This window comes from Dermochelys coriacea, chromosome 11 (genome assembly GCF_009764565.3).
Source record: "Dermochelys coriacea isolate rDerCor1 chromosome 11, rDerCor1.pri.v4, whole genome shotgun sequence".
In the NCBI taxonomy this organism is placed as follows: Eukaryota; Metazoa; Chordata; order Testudines; family Dermochelyidae; genus Dermochelys; species Dermochelys coriacea.
This window is the reverse complement of record NC_050078.2, coordinates 21,964,127-21,984,102: the sequence shown is the minus strand read 5'-3', so window position 1 is coordinate 21,984,102 and position 19,976 is coordinate 21,964,127. Positions and strand designations below refer to the sequence as shown.

At 37.3% G+C, this 19,976-nt stretch overlaps 1 protein-coding gene across 1 annotated transcript in view; it reads left to right on the top strand.

Annotated features, from left to right (window-relative positions):
• LRP1B (LDL receptor related protein 1B) overlaps positions 1 to 19,976 on the top strand; it is a 1,336,604-nt gene that overhangs the window by 834,187 nt on the left and 482,441 nt on the right. Inside the window, exons 26-27 of the mRNA XM_043505072.1 lie at positions 11,100 to 11,264; positions 11,925 to 12,169. Coding sequence (XP_043361007.1) covers positions 11,100 to 11,264; positions 11,925 to 12,169 — 410 coding nt within the window. The remainder of the gene's footprint in view (positions 1 to 11,099; positions 11,265 to 11,924; positions 12,170 to 19,976) is intronic.

Sequence of the window (19,976 nt, the reverse complement as noted above, 5' to 3'; positions counted from 1 at the left end):
ATGACTGTTAGGATGCATATTTAATAATATAAAGCAAACTGTTCAATTAAAAGTAGTCCTAAAATCATGTGTCAAAGAAACAGTATATTCTTCTATTCCACATAATACTATATGTGATTTGTAGGTCATATTTTTTTAACAGTAGTGTATCTGTCCTGATACTATGGAAAAAATGGTCTAATGTTTCAGTACACTACAGCCAAGTCAAGTAAGGGTAAAATTAAACAAATGTCTTTATATTTCTCAAAATTTTTGTTGGTTTGCTCTATTTAAAGTTTAAATGAAATTCATAAATACATCGACTAAAAAGTTAGCTTAGTGGAGTCTCTTGTCCTGATTGTCCTTGAATGTAGCTGCAAACAGGGAATAATTTTGCAAACAGGGCATAAGTGAAGTTAAATCAGTGTAAAACTGGTGAAAGTGAGAGAAAATGAAGTTTCATTCCTGGACTCCATTAGTCAATTTTCAGCCAGCTGTTGAATGACACAAGACTCACGTCTGGAAATATGTTTGTTTATTACATAAAAGATCTAAAAAAATATTTGAGTTAGACCATTTTATTGAGATAAATGAAAAATAATGATCCAGACACAGAACACTGTTAGATCAATACTGGACAGAGTTTGATTTATTAAAATATTTTCGGAAGCCAAGATGTAATGTCTAAAAGCCAACTGGCCACAAAGACAAAGTCACTGTCTTTATACATAACAGCCTTTTCCCACCAATGATAAATTTAAAAATGGGTATAAAAGATAGGGTAAGTTAGGAAGAATTTGTAGACAATAACATTTTCTAGAAAAGCAACTGTGTACACCTTTCCTTCTGGTAGTAATGGAAAAAATAAAACCTTTGAACACACAAAGCATTACCTGCCACATCTATTTTAAAGAACTTTTGAATAACAAAATTGTAGATGATTTAAATCAAAGATTTGTTTGTATTGCTGCTAAATATTTAGTTCTAATTTTTCTTTGTAAGCATACGACTGTGACAATCCTTATAAAAATTATTGAACCAAATCTCTAGATGTTTTCAGCAACAGAATATGCTCAAGGAAGACTGTAACTATCCACATATCTGGTGAGCTGCAAATATAGCCAAGTAAGCATAGTCCGAAAAAGTTGGATATACAGAAAACAGCTTTACATTCCTTAAAATGAGAATCCAACCAGTAGAAAAGCAATTTTAGGTCTTCTGATAATTTGATTTTGAGTCCTCCCTCCTTATCTATTTTATGGTTAATTTCTAACTTTAACTTTAAACATTTTGAAAAAGATATTAGAAAGCTGTTTGGAAAAAAAAATAAGAGATGATTTTCAAAAAAGAGTGCACATGTGGGCTTACACTTAATTTACCATATGTAGATGCAAATCAAGAGTGAAACTGGCTAACAAGGGCATAAAGGCATCAAGGGAGCAGTGTGGGAGGGAAAACAGACTCAGCAGAGTTACTGTGTCCCCGCCTCACATATTTGAGTCCCAAATATATGAGCATTCTGACAGGTAGTTCATAGATCATAAGGTCTAGATTTGATTCAATCCTTAATAAGTGCACACAATGTGGAAGACTTCAACTTCAACTCCACTGACACTGTACATCAAAATATTCATGTTTTTATCCACTTATATATATTTAAATCTTATTTAATTTTTTTAGATTTTGTTGATGGAAAACTTGTAAAAGCTGGATGAAATCTTTAATTTTTACCTCTGGTGAAATGTATTCCACCAAAAAACTGGAATTGGTTAATTTTACTTAAGCATGATCATGTATCAAATAACACAGGTTGTTCCAAATCCAACTTTGAATAAGTGCATTAGTTTAGAAAATACATATTTAAAACATTTAACAATCTCTGGGAAATGCATAATAATTGTGAGGCATTTTCTTGAATAGCTTTACACAGCAGTGTATGTGTTCAGATTGCTTGTATTAAAGTGACTAAACAGACTTACTGAGAAAGCAGTGTAAAGAAGCACTCTGAATTGGCTCCAGATCAGAGAAATAGCTCTTACCAAAGCCAATCAGAGAAGCAGGTGTATGAGTTCTCCGAGGGAGTGCATATTCTTTTTGAAATGGACGCAGCTTGGGGGAATTGGCATGTGGAATTATTCTGAACTTTTAAAAAATGTTACAGGCCCATTTCTAGCCTGTTTAATTTAAAGCATCCCGAGGCTACTTTAAATTATATCCAAAATGTCTTTAAGGTCAGGAGCAAGAAGGCTGTAGTTGACAGCAGAAGTTTTTAATACCTGTGAAATGGCATACCCCTCTTATAGCCAATCAGTGTTTACAGTGAGTGATTTAAGCAGGTTATCTTAAAAATCACCCATTGGACCGCACAACTCCTGAGCACAGAATCCAGGGAACCCCAAAATATTTCTTCAGTCTGGTACAGCCACAGATATTCTATTATGGCTTCACTCTTCATATAGGAAGAGAAGAAAGGAATATCCAGAAGGAAGCATTTAGACATGGGAGGCCAGGCAAACCAAAAAGGGGAGAAATGTGCACAATAAAAAAAAATAACATAACTACATATGGAAACATGAATAAACCACTACAGTTTCAAACCCCTCTTGCTACAAATGGGCTACAGATAGGCTCAGCTTCTACACAGTCAGTAACATCATAGAGAGCCAATAATTGCTCATAACTCCGGCATCCAAAAAATACAGACATAATATTTCTGGAATAGGTTTTCTGTTGAACATATGGTTTATGAAGAGTACTCGATAGAGTGGTGCACTATAAAGAGTGTATTGGCTCTCACTTGAAATGACCTGCACAGCTCATTTGTCGCTTTCCTGTTCATTGGTAATATACCCATCCCAAACTCATGGTAATAAAACCTTTATGCCATGTGAAATCATCATGTATACAATTGTGCATATTAGACATATATATATATATATATATACATATATATACTATACTATACATATAAAGTTGCTGGTGATACACCTTGGTACAAAATATTATTAAAATATGTTCTTTCATTTTAGAACCTATTTGGATTTTTTTAGGCTATAAATCAATTACCTTATTTTTGAGACAGTGGAAGTAATTTGCATCTGATTATGCACACAGAATAGATAATAGTGGCTTTTTTAGAATAATAATATCTATACTTTAACGGTCTGTAGATCATTTGCTTGATTATAGATCCACTAGAGTCTAATGAATGAAGATACCCTTGACTCAATATGCAGTAATGGCTTCTTACAAGCAGTTTTGGAATATTATTTCCATGCCTATACAATGGCTTCTCAGTTTGTTGATAATTGACCTAGCTGAGCTCAAAGTGGGTGTTTCACATAAAGTGAATGTTGTCTTGCTATAAAATATTAAGGGGAAAAGTGTAATGAATTTCTCGGAAGACATATTTATAACATAAAGTAATTGCTTTAAAGATTATAAGATTTTGAGCGGTGTAGGGAGTCAGTGTACAACAAATCTTTATTTACTGCAACACAAAAGGCCCTACTAAGAATATGTACAAACTTTTGTTTTAGTGTTTTGTTTTGCTTTTTATTGTTTTGAGAATAAATATTTTTTCTAATATGTGACTCGGTTTATCATACTGAAGTCCTGATCCTTAAATGCTTATTCAAATGAGCAGGCTTTATGCATTCAGTTACTTTATGTAAAACATTAGAGTTGCTTGTATGAGTAAATTGATTCATGGATTGATAAAGTCAGAAGAAAGTATTGTGCTAATATAGTCTGTTCTTCTGAACAACACGAGCCATTGATGATAATGATATTGCTAACATGCATAAAGTTAAAGAGAATTGAGGCCTAACTTTGAATTGTGGGAACTTGAGTCAAATTTTCCTCTTGAGTTACACCATGTGCAATCCTGCCGTTACAAATGGAGTTCCATAACTTGTGAATTGGGGAGTATTTGGCCCATTATATTGATTTTATATAAAAGCCACTTGCAATGATTATGTTCGGAAAAAATAAAGTCCTTCAGAGAGATTTTTGAGGCAGTCTTTAGGGATTATTTTTGCCTCACTAACTAGGCCATAATCTCAATCGTAGTAGAATTTAATTTTGCGCAAGTTAAACAGCCTATCTGTGAATTCCTTTGCTACTTTTATAGTACAGATTAATTAACTAAGCTTATACAGTTTCCTTTTACCTGCAGAAACTGGCTTACTGAGATATCTTCTGATTAAAGTGTGTATTATTTTTTTCCATTACAATTGAGTTTATTTTAGAATTATTTCAGAATGTATATAGGTAAACCATTATGTAATAATTATTGTTATTTAAAGGGTGTGTACCATTGTGCACAGGTACTACATGAAAAAGACATTTCCGAATCTGTGCTCTAAGGGCTGAAACTATCAAACACTCTAAGGTTTTTTCTTTTTGGATATAGTTTTTTAAAATGCTCATTGTTATGTTGTCTAAACCAGGGGTTGCAGAATACCATTTAAATTATGGGGGCATAGATTTGCCCCCCTCACATGATGCTCATCTTCCCCTCTGAGGTGACCCCCTACAGGAGTTTGACCCACTAGCCCATCAGCCCTTACACACTTCCAAATTTGAAAAAAGAAAAGGAGTACTTGTGGCACCTTAAAGACTAACCAATTTATTAGAGCATAAGCTTTCGTAAGCTACAGCTCACTTCTGTAAGGTGCCACAAGTACTCCTTTTCTTTTTGAGGATACAGACTAACACGGCTGCTACTCTGAAACTTTACAAATTTGAATGAGTGGTGATGTGGCCTGGCACAAACTTCAGTGCTGCTGCAACCCCAACCAGCTTGCAATACCACTCACTCAAATTTGGCCTGGCTAAGCACTGCAACCTCATGCACAGGGTTGTAACAGCACTCATATTTGGCCTGGCCAAAATGTGGTCGGACCATGGCCTGGGTGGCCTCTCAGGCTCCATTGACTATAGCCTAAACTTTCTCCTGTTCAGTCCTCTCTACTACTACTTCCTTTATACTTATTTATGTATAAAATCAAGTGTCTGTAAACCACTTTACATATATGAGCTGTTATCTGCCCTGGAGAACTTTAGCATCTAAATGATTTTTCAATCTAAGGGTGAGATCCTGACCTCCAATGAGACTGCTTAAAACTCCCCTAATTTGGAATGAGTGAATGAAATTCCTTGCTCCTGCAGAGCTGATGTAGCCATCTCTACACTATTCCTTTTCAGTTCTCCCAGAATAGGATACATACTGGACAAAGAGAGGCTAGAGCAATTCCTGGGTGACATAATAGACACTGGGTGTCAAAACTGCCCTGAGGCTGCCATCACTAACTTCACAGGATAAACAGCCGTACATTTCAGGGGAGCACAGTGTAGTTGTAGCTGTGTCAGTCCCAGGATATTAGAGAGACAAAGTGGGTAAGGTAATACCTTTTATTGGATCAACTTCTGTTGGTAAGAGAAACAAACTTTTGAACCATACAAAGGTCTTCTTCAGCTGTGGGAAAGGTACTCTGAGCCTCACAACAAAATGCAAAATGGAACAGATTATTTAGCATAAGAAGTTAGCACATATTGTAAGAGACCATTCAAGATCAACACCTCTGCAGTCGCAGGACAAAAAGAGAAAACGAGTACTTGTGTCACCTTAGAGACTAACAAATTTATTTCAGCATAAGCTTTCGTGAGCTACAGCTCACTTCATTGGATGCATGCAGTGGAAAATAGAGTGGGGAGATTTTATATACACAGAGAACATGAAACAATGGGTGTTACCATACAGACTGTAATAAGAGTGATCAGGTAAGGTGAGCTATTACCAGAAGGAGAGCGGGGGATGGGGGGGGACCTTTTGTAGTGATAATCAAGGTGGGCCATTTCCAGCAGTTGACAAGAACATCTGAGGAACAGTGGGAGGGGGAGGGGAAATAAACAAGGGCAAATAGTTTTACTTTGCGTAATGACACATCCACTCCCAGTGTTTATTCAAGCCTAAGTTAATTGTATTCAGTTTGCAGATTAATTCCAATTCAGCAGTCTCTTGCTGGAGTCTGTTTTTGAAGTTTTTTTGTTGAAGAATTGCCACTTTTAGATCTGTAATTGAGTGACCAGAGAGTCACAGGTTTTTGAATGTTATGATACTTGACATCTGATTTGTGTCCATTTATTCTTTTACTAGAGACTGTCCAGTTTGGCCAATGTACATGGCAGAGGAGCATTGCTGGCACATGATGGCATATATCACATTGGTAGATGTGCAGGTGAATGAGCCTCTGATAGTGTGGCTGATGTGATTAGGCCCTATGATCGTGTCCCCTGAATAGATATGTGGACACAGTTGGCAATGGGCTTTGTTGCAAGGATAGGTTCCTGGGTTAGTGTTTTTGTTGTGTGGTATGTGGTTGCTGGTGAATATCTGCTGAAGGTTGGGGGGCTGTCTGTAAGGAAGGACTGGCCTGTCTCCCAAGATCTGTGAGAGTGATGGGTCATCCTTCAGGATAGCTTGCAGATCCTTGATGATGTGTTAGAGATGTTTTAGTTGGGTGCTGAAGGTGATGGCTAGTGGCGTTCTGTTATTTTATTTTCTTTGTTGGGCGTGTCCTGTAGTAGGTAAATTCTGGGTACTCTTCTGGCTCTGTCAATCTGTTTCTTCACTTCAGCAGGTGGGTATTGTAGTTGTAAGAATGCTTGATAGAGATCTTGTAGGTGTTTGTCTCTGTCTGAGGGGTTGGAGCAAATGCAGTTGTATTGTAGAGCTTGGCTGTAGACAATGGATCATGTGATGTGGTGCAGATGAAAGCTGGAGGCATGTAGGTAAGTATAGTGGTCAATAGGTTTCCGGTATAGGGTGGTGTTTATGTGACCATCGCTTATTAGCACCATAGTGTCCAGGAAGAGGATCTCTTGTGTGGACTGGTCGAGGCTGAGGTTGATGGTGAGATGGAAATTGTTGAAATCCTGGTGGAATTCCTCAAGAGCTTCTTTTCCATGGGTCCAGATGGTGAAGATGTCATCAATGTAGAGCAAGTACAGTAGGGGTGTTAGGGGATGACAGCTGAGGAAGCATTGTTCTAAGTCAGCCATAAAAATGTTGGCATACTGTGGGGCCATGCGGGTACCCATCGCAGTGCTGCTGATTTGAAGGTATACATTGTCCCCAAATGTGAAATACTTATGAGTGAGGACAAAGTCACAAAGTTCAGCCACCAGGTTTGCTGTGACGTTATCGGGGATACTATTTGGTGGCTTGTAGTCCATCTTTGTGTGGAATGTTGGTGTAGAGGGCTTCTACATCCATAGTGGCTAGGATGGTGTTTTCAGGAAGATCACAGATGGGTTGTAGTTTCCTCAGGAAGTCAGTGGTGTCTCGAAGATAGCTGGGAGTGCTGGTAACATAGGGCCTGAGGAGGGAGTTTACATAGCCAGACCATCCTGCTGTCAGGGCGCCAATGCCTGAGATGATGGGGCATCCAGGATTTCCAGGTTTATGGATCTTGGCTAGCAGATAGAATACCCTGGTCGGGGTTCTAGGGGTGTGGCTGTGTGGATTTGTTCTTGTGCTTTTTCAGGGAATTTCTTGAGCAGATGGTGTAGTTTCTTTGGTCACTCTCAGTGGGATCAGAGGGTAATGGCTTGTAGAAAGTGGTGTTGGAGAGCTGCCTAGCAGGCTCTTTTTCATATTCCGACCTACTCATGATGACAACAGCACCTCCTTTGTCAGCCTTTTTTATTATGATGTCAGAGTTGTTTGTGAGGCTGTGAATGGCATTGTGTTCTGCACGGCTGAGGTTATGGGGCAAGTGATACTGCTTTTCCACAATTTCAGCCCGTGCACGTTGGCGGAAGCATTCTATGTAGAAGTCCAGTCTGTTGTTTGGACCTTCAGGAGGAGTCCACCCAGAATCCGTCTTTTTGTAGTGTTGGTAGGAAGGTCTCTGTGGGTTAGTATGTTGTTCAGAGGTGTGTTGGAAATATTCCTTGAGTCAGAGACATCGAAAATAGGATTCCAGGTCACCACAGAACTGTATGTTGTTTGGACAAAAAGAGAGGCATAGTGGGTTACAGATTGTGTAATGGGCCATAACTCCGGTGTCTCTGTTCAGTCCATGATTTTATATCTCTCAATACTGTGTTTCTCCCCTGTCCCCTCTATCCCCCCAGATTTTAATTCTTTCAAAGGCCACTCTTTCTCCTCAAAACTGATTAGGTCTCTGATGAAGCAACAGTTGTTGCCGTGTTTTTAATTATAAGGGGACAACATGACTTGTTATTAACATTAATACACTTTAGAGAAAGGGAACTGTTAATGCCAGGTGGCAAAAGCCCACAGGTTAGTATAAAACAAGGTGACCGTCACAGAAGGTAAGATTTTGGGGGGAAATTATTTTAGAATCAAAGGAGCAACAAGAAGGAAATAAGTGGAGGAATCTGTTCCGCATCTTAGGTGTCTGTACACAAAGGCAGGGGGTTTGGGGAATAAACAGGAAGAACTAACTTTATTAGTACATAAGCTGAATTATAATTTAATTGGCACCTGTCAAGGCTGAATCCCCACTCTGTCACTCCGAATGCAGAAAGTGGGGGCTTGCAAGGTTTCATGTTCTCTGTGTGTGTATATAAATCTCTCCTCTGTTTTTTCCACCAAATGCATCCGATGAAGTGAGCTGTAGCTCATGAAAGCTTATGCTCTAATAAATTTGTTAGTCTCTAAGGTGCCACAAGTACTCCTTTTCTTTTTGCGAATACAGACTAACACGGCTGCTACTCTGAAACCTGTCAAAATTAATACTTGCCACTCCAGGCTTGTATTACACTCCCAAGGTTACAGCTTTTCTGTGACCTTGGCTTGGTAAACGCCGCCACCACCCAAATGCAAAAAAACCAACAACAACAAAAAACCCACCTTGAACCCAGGAAGGAGCACTTGGGAATTCCTCCCTGTGGGGTCCCTTCAAGCCCTTTCACACACCCCTCCGGGGAAGAGCTGAAAAAGTAAACAAAGGAAGTTAGCTGTTGCCCCCAGCTAATCAAACAGCATATGCACAAACCTCTTAGGACACCAAAAATCCAATCCTGTTCTTTAAAAAGGTAAATTGTATTAACAACAAAAAGAAAGAAAATACATTTGGAATTTAGGCTTTTGCTAGATTTTAAAAGAGCAATTCCAAAAATTAAGCACACAAAATAGCTTTCTTGGGGGTTCAGCTTAAAGATTACACGCAAACAAGAGCATTTGGGGTTAGCACAGAGGAGATTCACAAGCCAAAATAAAAAAAAATAAACCTGATTCTGTCTAACTAAACATTCCCTATTCAAATAATTTCTTCTAGGTATGGAAGATGAATTTTCATACCTGGTTCAAGCCTTACATAGCATTGTTGCTCCATGTCTCTGCAGCCCAGAAAGACCAACAGACAAAGGGAAAGTTTCTTTCCCCATTTAAAAAAATATCTAGCTTTTCCACTGGCTCTTTTGGTCAGGTGCCCACTCTTTTTTCTTTACCTGGGGGACATTTTAACCCTTTATAGGTAAAGCAAGTAAAAAACAGCCACTAAGAGGGATTTTACAGCTTACTGGCTGGCGGGGTGTCCATCAGAGGGATCTATGCCCCCTTTATTTATCACAGCATCACAGAGAGTGAGTGGGAGAAGTTTCATGACTGGAATATTGACATAGAGAGATATAACTTTTTCAGAAAGGACAGGGAGGGAAAAAAGGTAGTAGGGGTTGCATGTTCTGAGATCCAGTAGGAGGTGGGAGGCAGACCAGCTGAGAATTTCTGGATAAAGATAAAAGGGTTAACAAACAGGGGTGGTGTCAGAGTGAGGGTCTACTGTACACCAATGCCTCAGGAAGAGGATGTGGATGAGGCACTTCTAAAACACATAACAGAAATATCCAAACAGGCCTTAGTGGTAATGGGGGACTTTAACTACCAGATATCTGTTGGAAAAGTAATACCGCAAAACACAAAATCTTCAATAAGTTCTTGGTCTGTATCAGAGACAAATTTTTGTTCCAGAAACTGGAAGAAATATCCAGGGACACAGCCATTTTACACTTGATTCTGACCCACATGAAGGATTTGATAGTAAATCTGAAGGTGAAAGGCAATTTGGGTGACAGTGATCATGAAATGATCGATTTCATGAGTCTAAGGAAAGGAAGTAGTAAAAGCAGCAGAATAAGGGTAGAGGACGTCAAGAAAGTGGATTTTAACAAACTCAGAGAACTGAGGGTTTGGAAAGGGGTGGGGGCTCTGGGCTGGGACCAAGGGGTTCACAGTGTGGGAGGGGGCTCCAGGCTGAGCCTGGGCCACGGGGTTGGGGTACAGGAGGAGGTGAGGGTGTGCAAGCTCTGGGAGGGAGCTGGAGTGCAGGAGGGGTCTCCAGGCTGCAGCAGAGTGTTGGGGTGCCGGAGTGGGTACAGGGCAATAAAAATGATAAAAGGGTTAGAAAACCTGATCTAGGCAGAAAGGGTGAAAAAACTGGGTGTATTTAGTCTTGAGAAAAGAAGACTGAGGGGTGACCTGATAGTCTTCTAATGTATTAAGGGCTGTTATAAAGAGGATGGTGATTCTCCATGTCCACTGAAGGTAGGACAAAACGTAATTGGCTTAGTATTCCTCAAGGAATTTAGATTAGATATTAGGAAAAAATATCAATTATAAGGAGAGTTAAGCTCTGGAATAGGCTTCCAGGGGAGGTTGTGGAATCCCTATCATTGGAAGATTTTAAAAATAAGTTGGACAAACACGTGTCAGAGATGGTCTGGGTTTATTTGGTACTGCCTCGATGCAGGGGGTGGACTTGATGACTTCTCAAAGTCTCTTCCATCCCTACACTTCTATGATTCTATGAAATGTGGAATTGAATTGCTTGTGTTTTTGATTTCATAGCTGTTTTGAAAATAGGAAAACTTTTTGATAAAGAATACTATTGCCATTCCAGCCTACCTCTGCTTGAGTTATAATTCCCAAGACTGCTTATGTGCCTTAGTTTCTTCTGAAATATTTAAATATTAGAGACTTTCTTGCCCTTTCTTTAAGTAGTCTGTAATTTTTTTTGGTGGATACTTCATTGTGTTTCATTTGGACACTGAAATTATAACTTTCCCTTTCCTCCCCCATAACCCTACAGAATCCTGTTTTGGACAGACTGGGATGCTAATTTTCCTCGCATTGAGTCTGCTTCCATGAGTGGGGCGGGAAGAAAAATCATCTATAAAGACATGGATACTGGAGCCTGGCCGAATGGTCTTACTGTTGATCACTTTGAAAAAAGAATAGTATGGACAGATGCTAGGTAAAAACAACAATAAAATATTTATTATCAGTTTACTACTATTTGATGTTTTATGTAATGCCTAATGTGGATTGGAAGCAAATATACTACTTTCTCCCGATTTAATTAAACACATTATGTATTTTCTGTTTTATGTTTCGATTCATTGAAGTCAATCAGAGTTGAGATCCTTAATATACATTTTATGTTTCTATAAACAAATATTGAACTTTTTCAAATGTATGTAATGACCCAAATCCTACTTACCTTTCTCATGCAAATAGTGTCTTTAGCACTTGAGAGCTATGTACATGTCAAAGGCCCAGTTGTTGGTAAAGATTTTTCCTTTTAATTCAGGTGAATGGAAATTTGTTTTCCACTTATTTCAACTGAATGGATAGAAGTCTAACTTTTAAATTTAAGAGAATACAAGCAAAAGAGTAACGCATATATATTTTAATCAAGAAATTCTAGATAAATTGTGCTAGATGCACTCTAAGGTAATGATTGTTCTTATATGCCTTGTCAGTAAACTTCTGGCTTTGCTGTCTGTAGTGACAAGGCCATGAATAAATTCTGAGAATATTCACTGAAGCATTTTCAGGCCTAGAGTACTATCAAGTTATCCCTACAGATGTCCTGATTTTTATAAATTGTTTTTTATTTGGGTTTATCTTATAGATCTGATGCAATTTATTCTGCATTATATGATGGAACTGACATGATAGAGATCATACGAGGTCATGAATATCTTTCTCACCCCTTTGCTGTCTCTTTGTATGGAAGTGAAGTGTATTGGACTGACTGGAGGACCAATACATTGTCAAAAGCCAATAAATGGACTGGGCAAAATGTTAGTGTGATACAGAAAACCAGTGCACAGCCTTTTGACCTTCAAATATACCATCCCAGTCGTCAACCACAAGGTAACCTAAACATAAATATGTATTATTTGTCTAATCACATATATGTTTACGTCTGTGTAATCCAATTTTGGGGTATGTACTGCTTTTTCTACTTTTCTGATGTCCCAAGAAACATCTGAGTTGAGTTGTGGAATGGATAACAAGAAAAAACTTGGTGGAGGTCACAATATTCAAATGTCACTTTATTGTTTGTTTGGTGGAGGGGAAGAATTAAATGAACATTCCTTAATTTGAGTATCACTTTCTGGTTTGAATTTTCTTTTGCTTTGTCAGTATGAAATTTAGCTCACAATGTATGTCTAATACTTTCCATTATGGTTTTCTAAAAACAATTGAAGTGTTGTCTGCTAGTACGAAAACCTTCATGTACGTTCATAAAAGTCAGCTTGTGGACAGGCCTTGTCATTGGTTAAATTAAATATCGGTTGTTTTAAGTTTTGACAATGATCCATTTTACACAAATACATTATCAGGACCACTAGATACATAATAATCATTGAACTATCTACCCTGTTTATCTGCCTCAGTGAAGTATTACACCTACTTATGTAAAATGAAAGCACGTGTTAAAAACTGTGTTCCTGAGAACAGAATTACAATGAATGTAATTCAGTTTGCATTAATGCAGTAAAAGCGAATCATCAGTATAATTGTTTGTAGTTCTGGAAGAAATTACCACCAGACCTTGAACTTCTTATTCACAGTGGTGAGCACTTGCTCCTGTAAATAGAACCACTGATATTAGTGGGAGTAAGTGCTCACCAATACACATAATGGGTTCACAATCTGCCATTATGGTAATATATGCATTATTATTATCTAGAAAAAAAATGTAAATTATAGGAATAAATGTTTAAAATTCATCTTATAGCTGTCTTAACCTGCTTGTGAGAAGCTATTAGGATTTTTTTTAATAGAACGAACAACATTTAGAAAGCTAATGTTTGCCTGAACAATATGGGATAATATGATACGCCTGACGGAGTTCCATTTTTTTCAGATCAAAATTTTCTAACTTGCATTCTTGCTATATGCAATATAGAAAAGATGGTCCTAAGAATGTTGCTTGTAATTGCTAAAATCTATACGGGACCCAGGAATAATTGAAGAACTTGAAGTGTGGGGTCCTCTGTTGAGGGTATTTTGTTACAATTTCATCTGGCACCTGACTACCCTTAATTTGAAACTCTTTACTACCACTCCAGTTGTTTATATATTTTCTAAGAATTAGGTAATACAGGATATATAAATAAAACAAAAACTGATCATTAGACATAGTCCCAAACCCAAGATTCTTGGTGTGGTTTAGGTAATTAGCATACCCTTCCTCTCTGCAACAAGTCCGTCTGCTTTTGCTCATATGCTATTAAAAAAAACATTGCAACTTTTCATCAGGTTTTGCATTCACACCTATGCTAACTATTTTCTTATTGTATATACTCTATGTGTTTCTTGAAGTCAGAGCTGATCTAGAATACATTGAATGCCATAGATTTAGGCATCACAACTGTTGATACGAAAAGATGCAAGAGAAATTTAATATATTAGATGGAGGAAAATAGTGATTACATACTGTGCAGGGTTAAGGGGACATAAGTCTGAAAGTTGAGTGTAGTCATTGTATTCAGTGGGGAAGAAAGGGAATCAATCAGTTTAAGGCAATTGTTGCAGCAGTAGTTGTAAGGATCTTATTGTCAAAAGAAAAACAGAAGTTTGAGACCCTGAGCTGTGAAAAGACCTAAAATGTGTTTTGGTTGAACATCTGAAATTATTTTGGCTTATTTTAACTGAAACCAAGCTTCTGAACTTCTTTAGGTTCAAAACTGTTAATTTTGCATTATTTTAGTTCATCAGTTATGTGTCTTCTAAATAGTACTTGTACTTTAAAATATTTTTAAGTGGTGCTTTGAAGTTTCTTCCACAAATATTCTCCTCACCTTTTTTATTTCCCCTTATTGAGTATCATGTTAATTACTTCTGCTGAAAACCAAACGGGCCAAAAACACAGGGGAATCAGAATGGAGTAGGGAGATCTTGGCCTTGTTCTTTTCCTTTGGCTTTGCCCTTTTTTCTTTTATACCAGCATCAGAGAAAAGGAGGATCATAAGAGTACCTGTGCTGGCTGTATGCTACTAGTGAATCAGTTTTGCACTTGAGAGATCCTCCCTGGGCTAAGTATGTTGGTTTTAGGGTCAATTTACGGTGCTAGTGCAGTACAAAGTGACTGCACCACATTGGGGTATATGGCACTATGCCTAAAACTTTAGTGGTATATATTACATACACACAAAAAGTTGCATTAAAAGAACATTACAGTTTCAAAGTCAAGTACTCACAAGTTTAGGAAATGCCAAAATTAAGGTTGCTTGTGGAACCTTAAATTGTTTTCCTTGTGCATCTGCATTATGATTATGCATTATGCATCTTGTGTTTTCCTTTCCATCTGCATTATGAACGTCTTTAATTCATAATCACAATTTTTTTCTACAGAAACAACCTCACACCCTAAATTTTACAACACCTTCACCCTAAAGCAGAGTAACATTGTATTTTTACTTACTCATCATTAAACCCGCAGGCCACTCATGTCCCACCTCACTGCTGACAATCCCCATGACAAGATGACCATGGACATCACTATGATATTACCTACAATGTAATATGAGGTATATTGGATATCTCAAGGTACACATCCACCTCTTTACTTTGGTCACACATATGGTGAGGGCAGAGAGAGAGTATATCTCCTTCCCTAGGAGCTGGGACCCCTCATATCACCTAACATTACAGTCACAGTTCTGCCAAACAGTTTCAGCTAATGCCCGACCCATTCAATAGTACATCTAACACAATGAATGCAACTGGAGTGCATGCAGATAATTCTCTGTGGTTGTTAATATCTCCAGAGGGACAGAGTTTAAGGTTTTGTTGGTGTGCACCTTAATTCTACATTTTCTGGTTTTCAAAGGTTTGAGTTTTGCTGAACTCAAAGTTCTGGAAGGGTGTGAGATACCACTGGGCAACCTAACTCTGTGTTGACATTACTTTTGATCAGTGAATACATCTAGGAACTTGAAATACAGGATGAAGCACTGTATACTAGAAAACAGCAACTCTGGAAAAAACAGGGGTAATAGTGGACAAGTAATTGAACATAGGCCCTGATGCTATGCCAAAAAAGGAGAAATGTGATCCTTGGATCTATAAACTGGGTAGGGGAAAGAGTAGGAAGATGATTTTATCCCTGTACTCTGGATTGTTACTGAAATGCTGCACTTAGTTCTGGTGTGCACATTTTTAAAGGATGTTGAAAAATTGAAGAGGATGTACAAAAAGCTATTTAAAAGTATTTTAGGGTTGGAAAAAATGTCTTACGGTGACAGATTTAAAGAGATAGCTTAATCTATTTAGTTTATGAAAGAAAGATTGAGCAATGATTAATAAGTAAGTACCTTCCTATGGAGAAAATATTGGTTACAAACAGACTCTTTCATCTCAGGGAGAAAGGCATAACAAGAACCAGTGCTTGGAAGCTGAAGCCAGACAAATTAGAAATTAGGCACACATTTTTAACAGTGAAGGTTATTAACCATTCGTACAAACAACCAGGGGAAGTGGTAGATTCTCTAGCTCTTTATGTCTTCATATCAAGACTGGATGCCTTTCTGGAAAACATGCATTAGCCAAACACAAGTTACGCTTCAGTCCGACACAAGTTATTGGTCTCAGTACATAAATAACTGGGCAAAATGTAATGTCCTGTGAAATAGAGGAGGTCAGACTACATGATCTAATGATCCCTTCTGGTCTTAAACTCTATTAACCTATGTATTATGCCATTGCTTTTCAAGATGTCTTGCAATATTTTTAATTTATTGTATCACTTTCTAAAAGATGAAAGCTTCAGTGTCAAGAACCTTTGACACCACAAAGACAACAGAATGTTTGGGTTCAGTCTTGTTATATCTTTATTTTAAGATGTCATTTATATTATTTTTTTGAAATACTAGAGAAGAGGAGATATTAAAACAGAAAGTTTGTTCCGATATGGATTGCGAACAGGTTTGCTATGTGGCTTGCCATGAACTTATTTCTTATAACCCAAATTTGTTATTTATGTATTCAGTCCAACATACATTGAAATAAATAGAAAGGATTCCATTGATGTTAAAATAGCTAGATTGGGACTGGTTTCAGAGTAGCAGCCGTGTTAGTCTGTATTCGCAAAAAGAAAAGGAGTACTTGTGGCACCTTAGAGACTAACAAATTTATTTGAGCATAAGCTTTTGTGAGCTACAGCTCACTTCATCCAATGAAGCTGTAGCTCACGAAAGCTTATGCTCAAATAAATTTGTTAGTCTCTAAGGTGCCACAAGTACTCCTTTTCTAGATTGGGACTAGGTATCTAACTTTAGACAACAAAGTCTGAATATTTTCCCACTTAGTTTTGCTAAAATATATTCAGAGTGATTTTTGCCCCAAATATTACTTTTTATGTAACATTCTGGGTTTTTTTTTGGTGAGGAGTGTCCCCTGAAAAATGGGGCCAGTACTGTCAAGTTTTCTAAACTCTTAAAGCTCTGAATCCTTGGAAAACTGAAAACATGCTGAGTTATCCATTCTTTCCCAATTCAAGGTTATACTTTAAAATCATACTTTTAAAAGGCACTCTTATAATTGAGCAATCATGAAAACAATATCATTTATATAAAAGTAATCTATTTTGTCAGTAACTTTCATTGTTCCCTTTTTTGTTTTATAAGATACATATTTGAATTAGACTTGTCTCTCACAGCTCTGCTGTTCCTGCTTAATTCTTCAGTGAAATAATTCTCTAATTGTTGCCATGAGAGTGACTGATGTTGAAATTCCATGCATTTTATTACACGATAAAGTGAAAGGAAGAGGTGGGTGGTGAAGGACTGTATTTCATCATTTGAAAAACTCTCATAGGTAACTGGGAAGAGCACAAATCAGAAACATAAATCTGTATTATTAGTATAGTTTAGAATATGGCATATTAATGGCTGTGCTGGGTCAGACCAATGTTCAATCTAGCCCAGTATCCTGTCTTCCAACAGTGGTCAGTGCTTCAGAAGGAATTGAGAGACTAGGACAGTTATTGAGTGCTCCATCTCCTGTCTTACAGTTCCAGTTTCTTGCAATCAACAGTTTAGGGACACACAGAGCATGTGGTTGTATCCTGACCATCTTGGCTAATAGCCACTGATGGACCTATCCTCCATGAACTTATCTGATTCTTTTATGAACCCAATTGTACTTTTGGCCTTCACAATATCCCCGGCAATGAGTCCCACTGGTTGGCTGTGCATTGTGTGAAGAAGTACTTGTTTATATTCATTTAAACTAAATAGGGAGCAAGTTTGAAACTGTTTCTCATTGTGGTAGGCCTTTAAAACTGTGCAAATATATAAATGGCTCTCCGCTTCTAATTATTTTAAAATTAGGAACCGTACGACTTTGAATTATATATATATAATGGAGATTAAAGAGGCTAATTTTAAAATGATTTAATTATTAATGTGATTATATTTATCAGATATTTTCAGAGAAAGAGTATAAACAAAAATATAAAATGTTCAAACAGAATCAAGGAGGAAAAATCAGCACATAAATATAACTTTCAAGAACATGACGTAGCCCCAGATTTATTCAAATTTTGGCATTTTTGTAATGAATCCATGTCCAGTAGTCAATGAGTATAGCACTCAGGACCCACAGCACTAAAGCATAAACCAGTGGCATCCGAGTTAAAGAAGTAACTCAAGTTAGCTGTAGGTTAATATGGTATCAAATTCTTAACCTCTCTCAGCCAGTTACTAGAGGGAGACAGTGTCACAGACACTTAGTCCCAATCCTGCAAGTTACGCATGTGCTTAACTTTAACTTCAATGGGACTACTCACATGCTTAAAATTAAGCCTTTAGATAAGTGTTTGCAGAATCATGGTTTTATCTATTATAATATCCACACTCATTAACATCAGCAAGAACTATAATGAAAGTTATGTTTGACACCCACGTTAAGAAGTTTAGCAATCATGAAATCATTACTCCATCATGTAGTTTTCTGGACTCGTAATCTCTTCTAGCCTGAATGAGTCTATTTATAAGAACCAGAAATCTTATGGGAGAATTTTTTTTTAAAAAAGGACTAAAGGTTAATGAAAACTTACACATTTTAGTGTAGACCCGTGACTTACTAGAGTAGCAAAGATGGAAACAATATTTCATGGAAATGTTATAAGAGAAGCAAAATTTACTATGAGATGTTGGCATATTGCATATAAAAGTCCTTTGTAAGTGGCCATTGCTACTTAAATGTGCACTTTATGGGGAAATATCTAGTTATTTCTCAAGCTATTGTGGTGTATGATGTATTCAAATAAAGATTTAAGCTAACATTAAAATATGGGCTCTTAAAGATAGACAAATACACACATATTTAGGCACTATAAACAATGAATGTACTTTAAGGTTGATGTATTTGTTGTAATCATTCCCTGATTTAAATAAATATTAAACTGGAGTTAAACTTGAGAATATGCATCGATAGCTTAAGACCAAACAATGACAGGGATGGTGTAATTATCTACTCCCTCTTCCCCCAAAAAAGCATTGAAAACCTAGGAGATTTAGAGTTAAGGTTAAATTTAATAGAAATTTTAACATATATTAAAGTATGAAAATGCATTGTTTAAGGCCTCCAAACCACTTTAATTTGGTTCTTTAGTGATACCATGAGAGGAAAATAATACAGAAACCTAATGTCTTTTAAAGTCAGTTTCATGTAACAAGCGCTAATATGCATAGTCACATATCTTTTGCCAGTAACCCTTACACTGTCCCTGTAAGGCACTTTGGGTTTGCACAATAGCCAAGAAATTCACATTGCACCCCTGAAAATATCAGATCTCTTGAAGCAGGGACTCCTTCATCTGGATCAGAAACACTTACTGTTAACAAACCAGGCAAACCAACCCAACTTCTCAGAAGAGAAGTTCAGGAGGATTCTCTGATGCTTTTTCTTATCTAGACAGAAGTCAAGCAGGAAATTTCAGTCATTGATCTTGTCAAATTAAATTCTGGTGTGAGGGGAAACAAAAAGCTTTTAGAAGCAGGGACTACCTCTTTGTTTGTACAATAATCAGCACAGTAGGGCCCCGGCTTGTAGATGCTACTGTAATATAAATATAATTCTTATAATAATCACAAAGTTCTGATGATCTCAGCTACACTAGAGTTTCTCCAGAATGGTTGATTGGAAAAACACCAAAGAAACATGGTACAAGCTCTAATAGTGTTCCTTTGGTAGGCATATCCAATTCCCCATCTGAATATCATCAGGGTTGACCAGCATGACAGATTTATACAAGCCCCTGGCTGGCCTTTCTAACTGCCAGTATCTCTGAAAGGCAGGTTTTGGAATTTGTAGTTCTACTCATACAAAAACCACACAGCTGTCAGTGTAAAGAAAACTTATTCTTATAGCTCCAGAAACCTTTCTGTTCAAGGTAAGTTCATCTTTCCATAGTTCCTGGGAAATAATTATCCCTTCATTTTGTTCTAACTCTTAGCAATTCTTTGAAAGGATGTGACGTATAATGGTCCTTTCTGGGCTTTAAAGATTGTATATAAAGCATTTGGAGTACCCATGCCAATTGCACCCTTCTCAAATCCTCCCAGCTAAAAATACTTGGGCCTCAAAGTGATGAGCCTAACCTGAGGAAGATTTGCAAAGTAAGTTTCCGTACCTCCACAGAGGCATCCTTTGGTAGTAATATGAT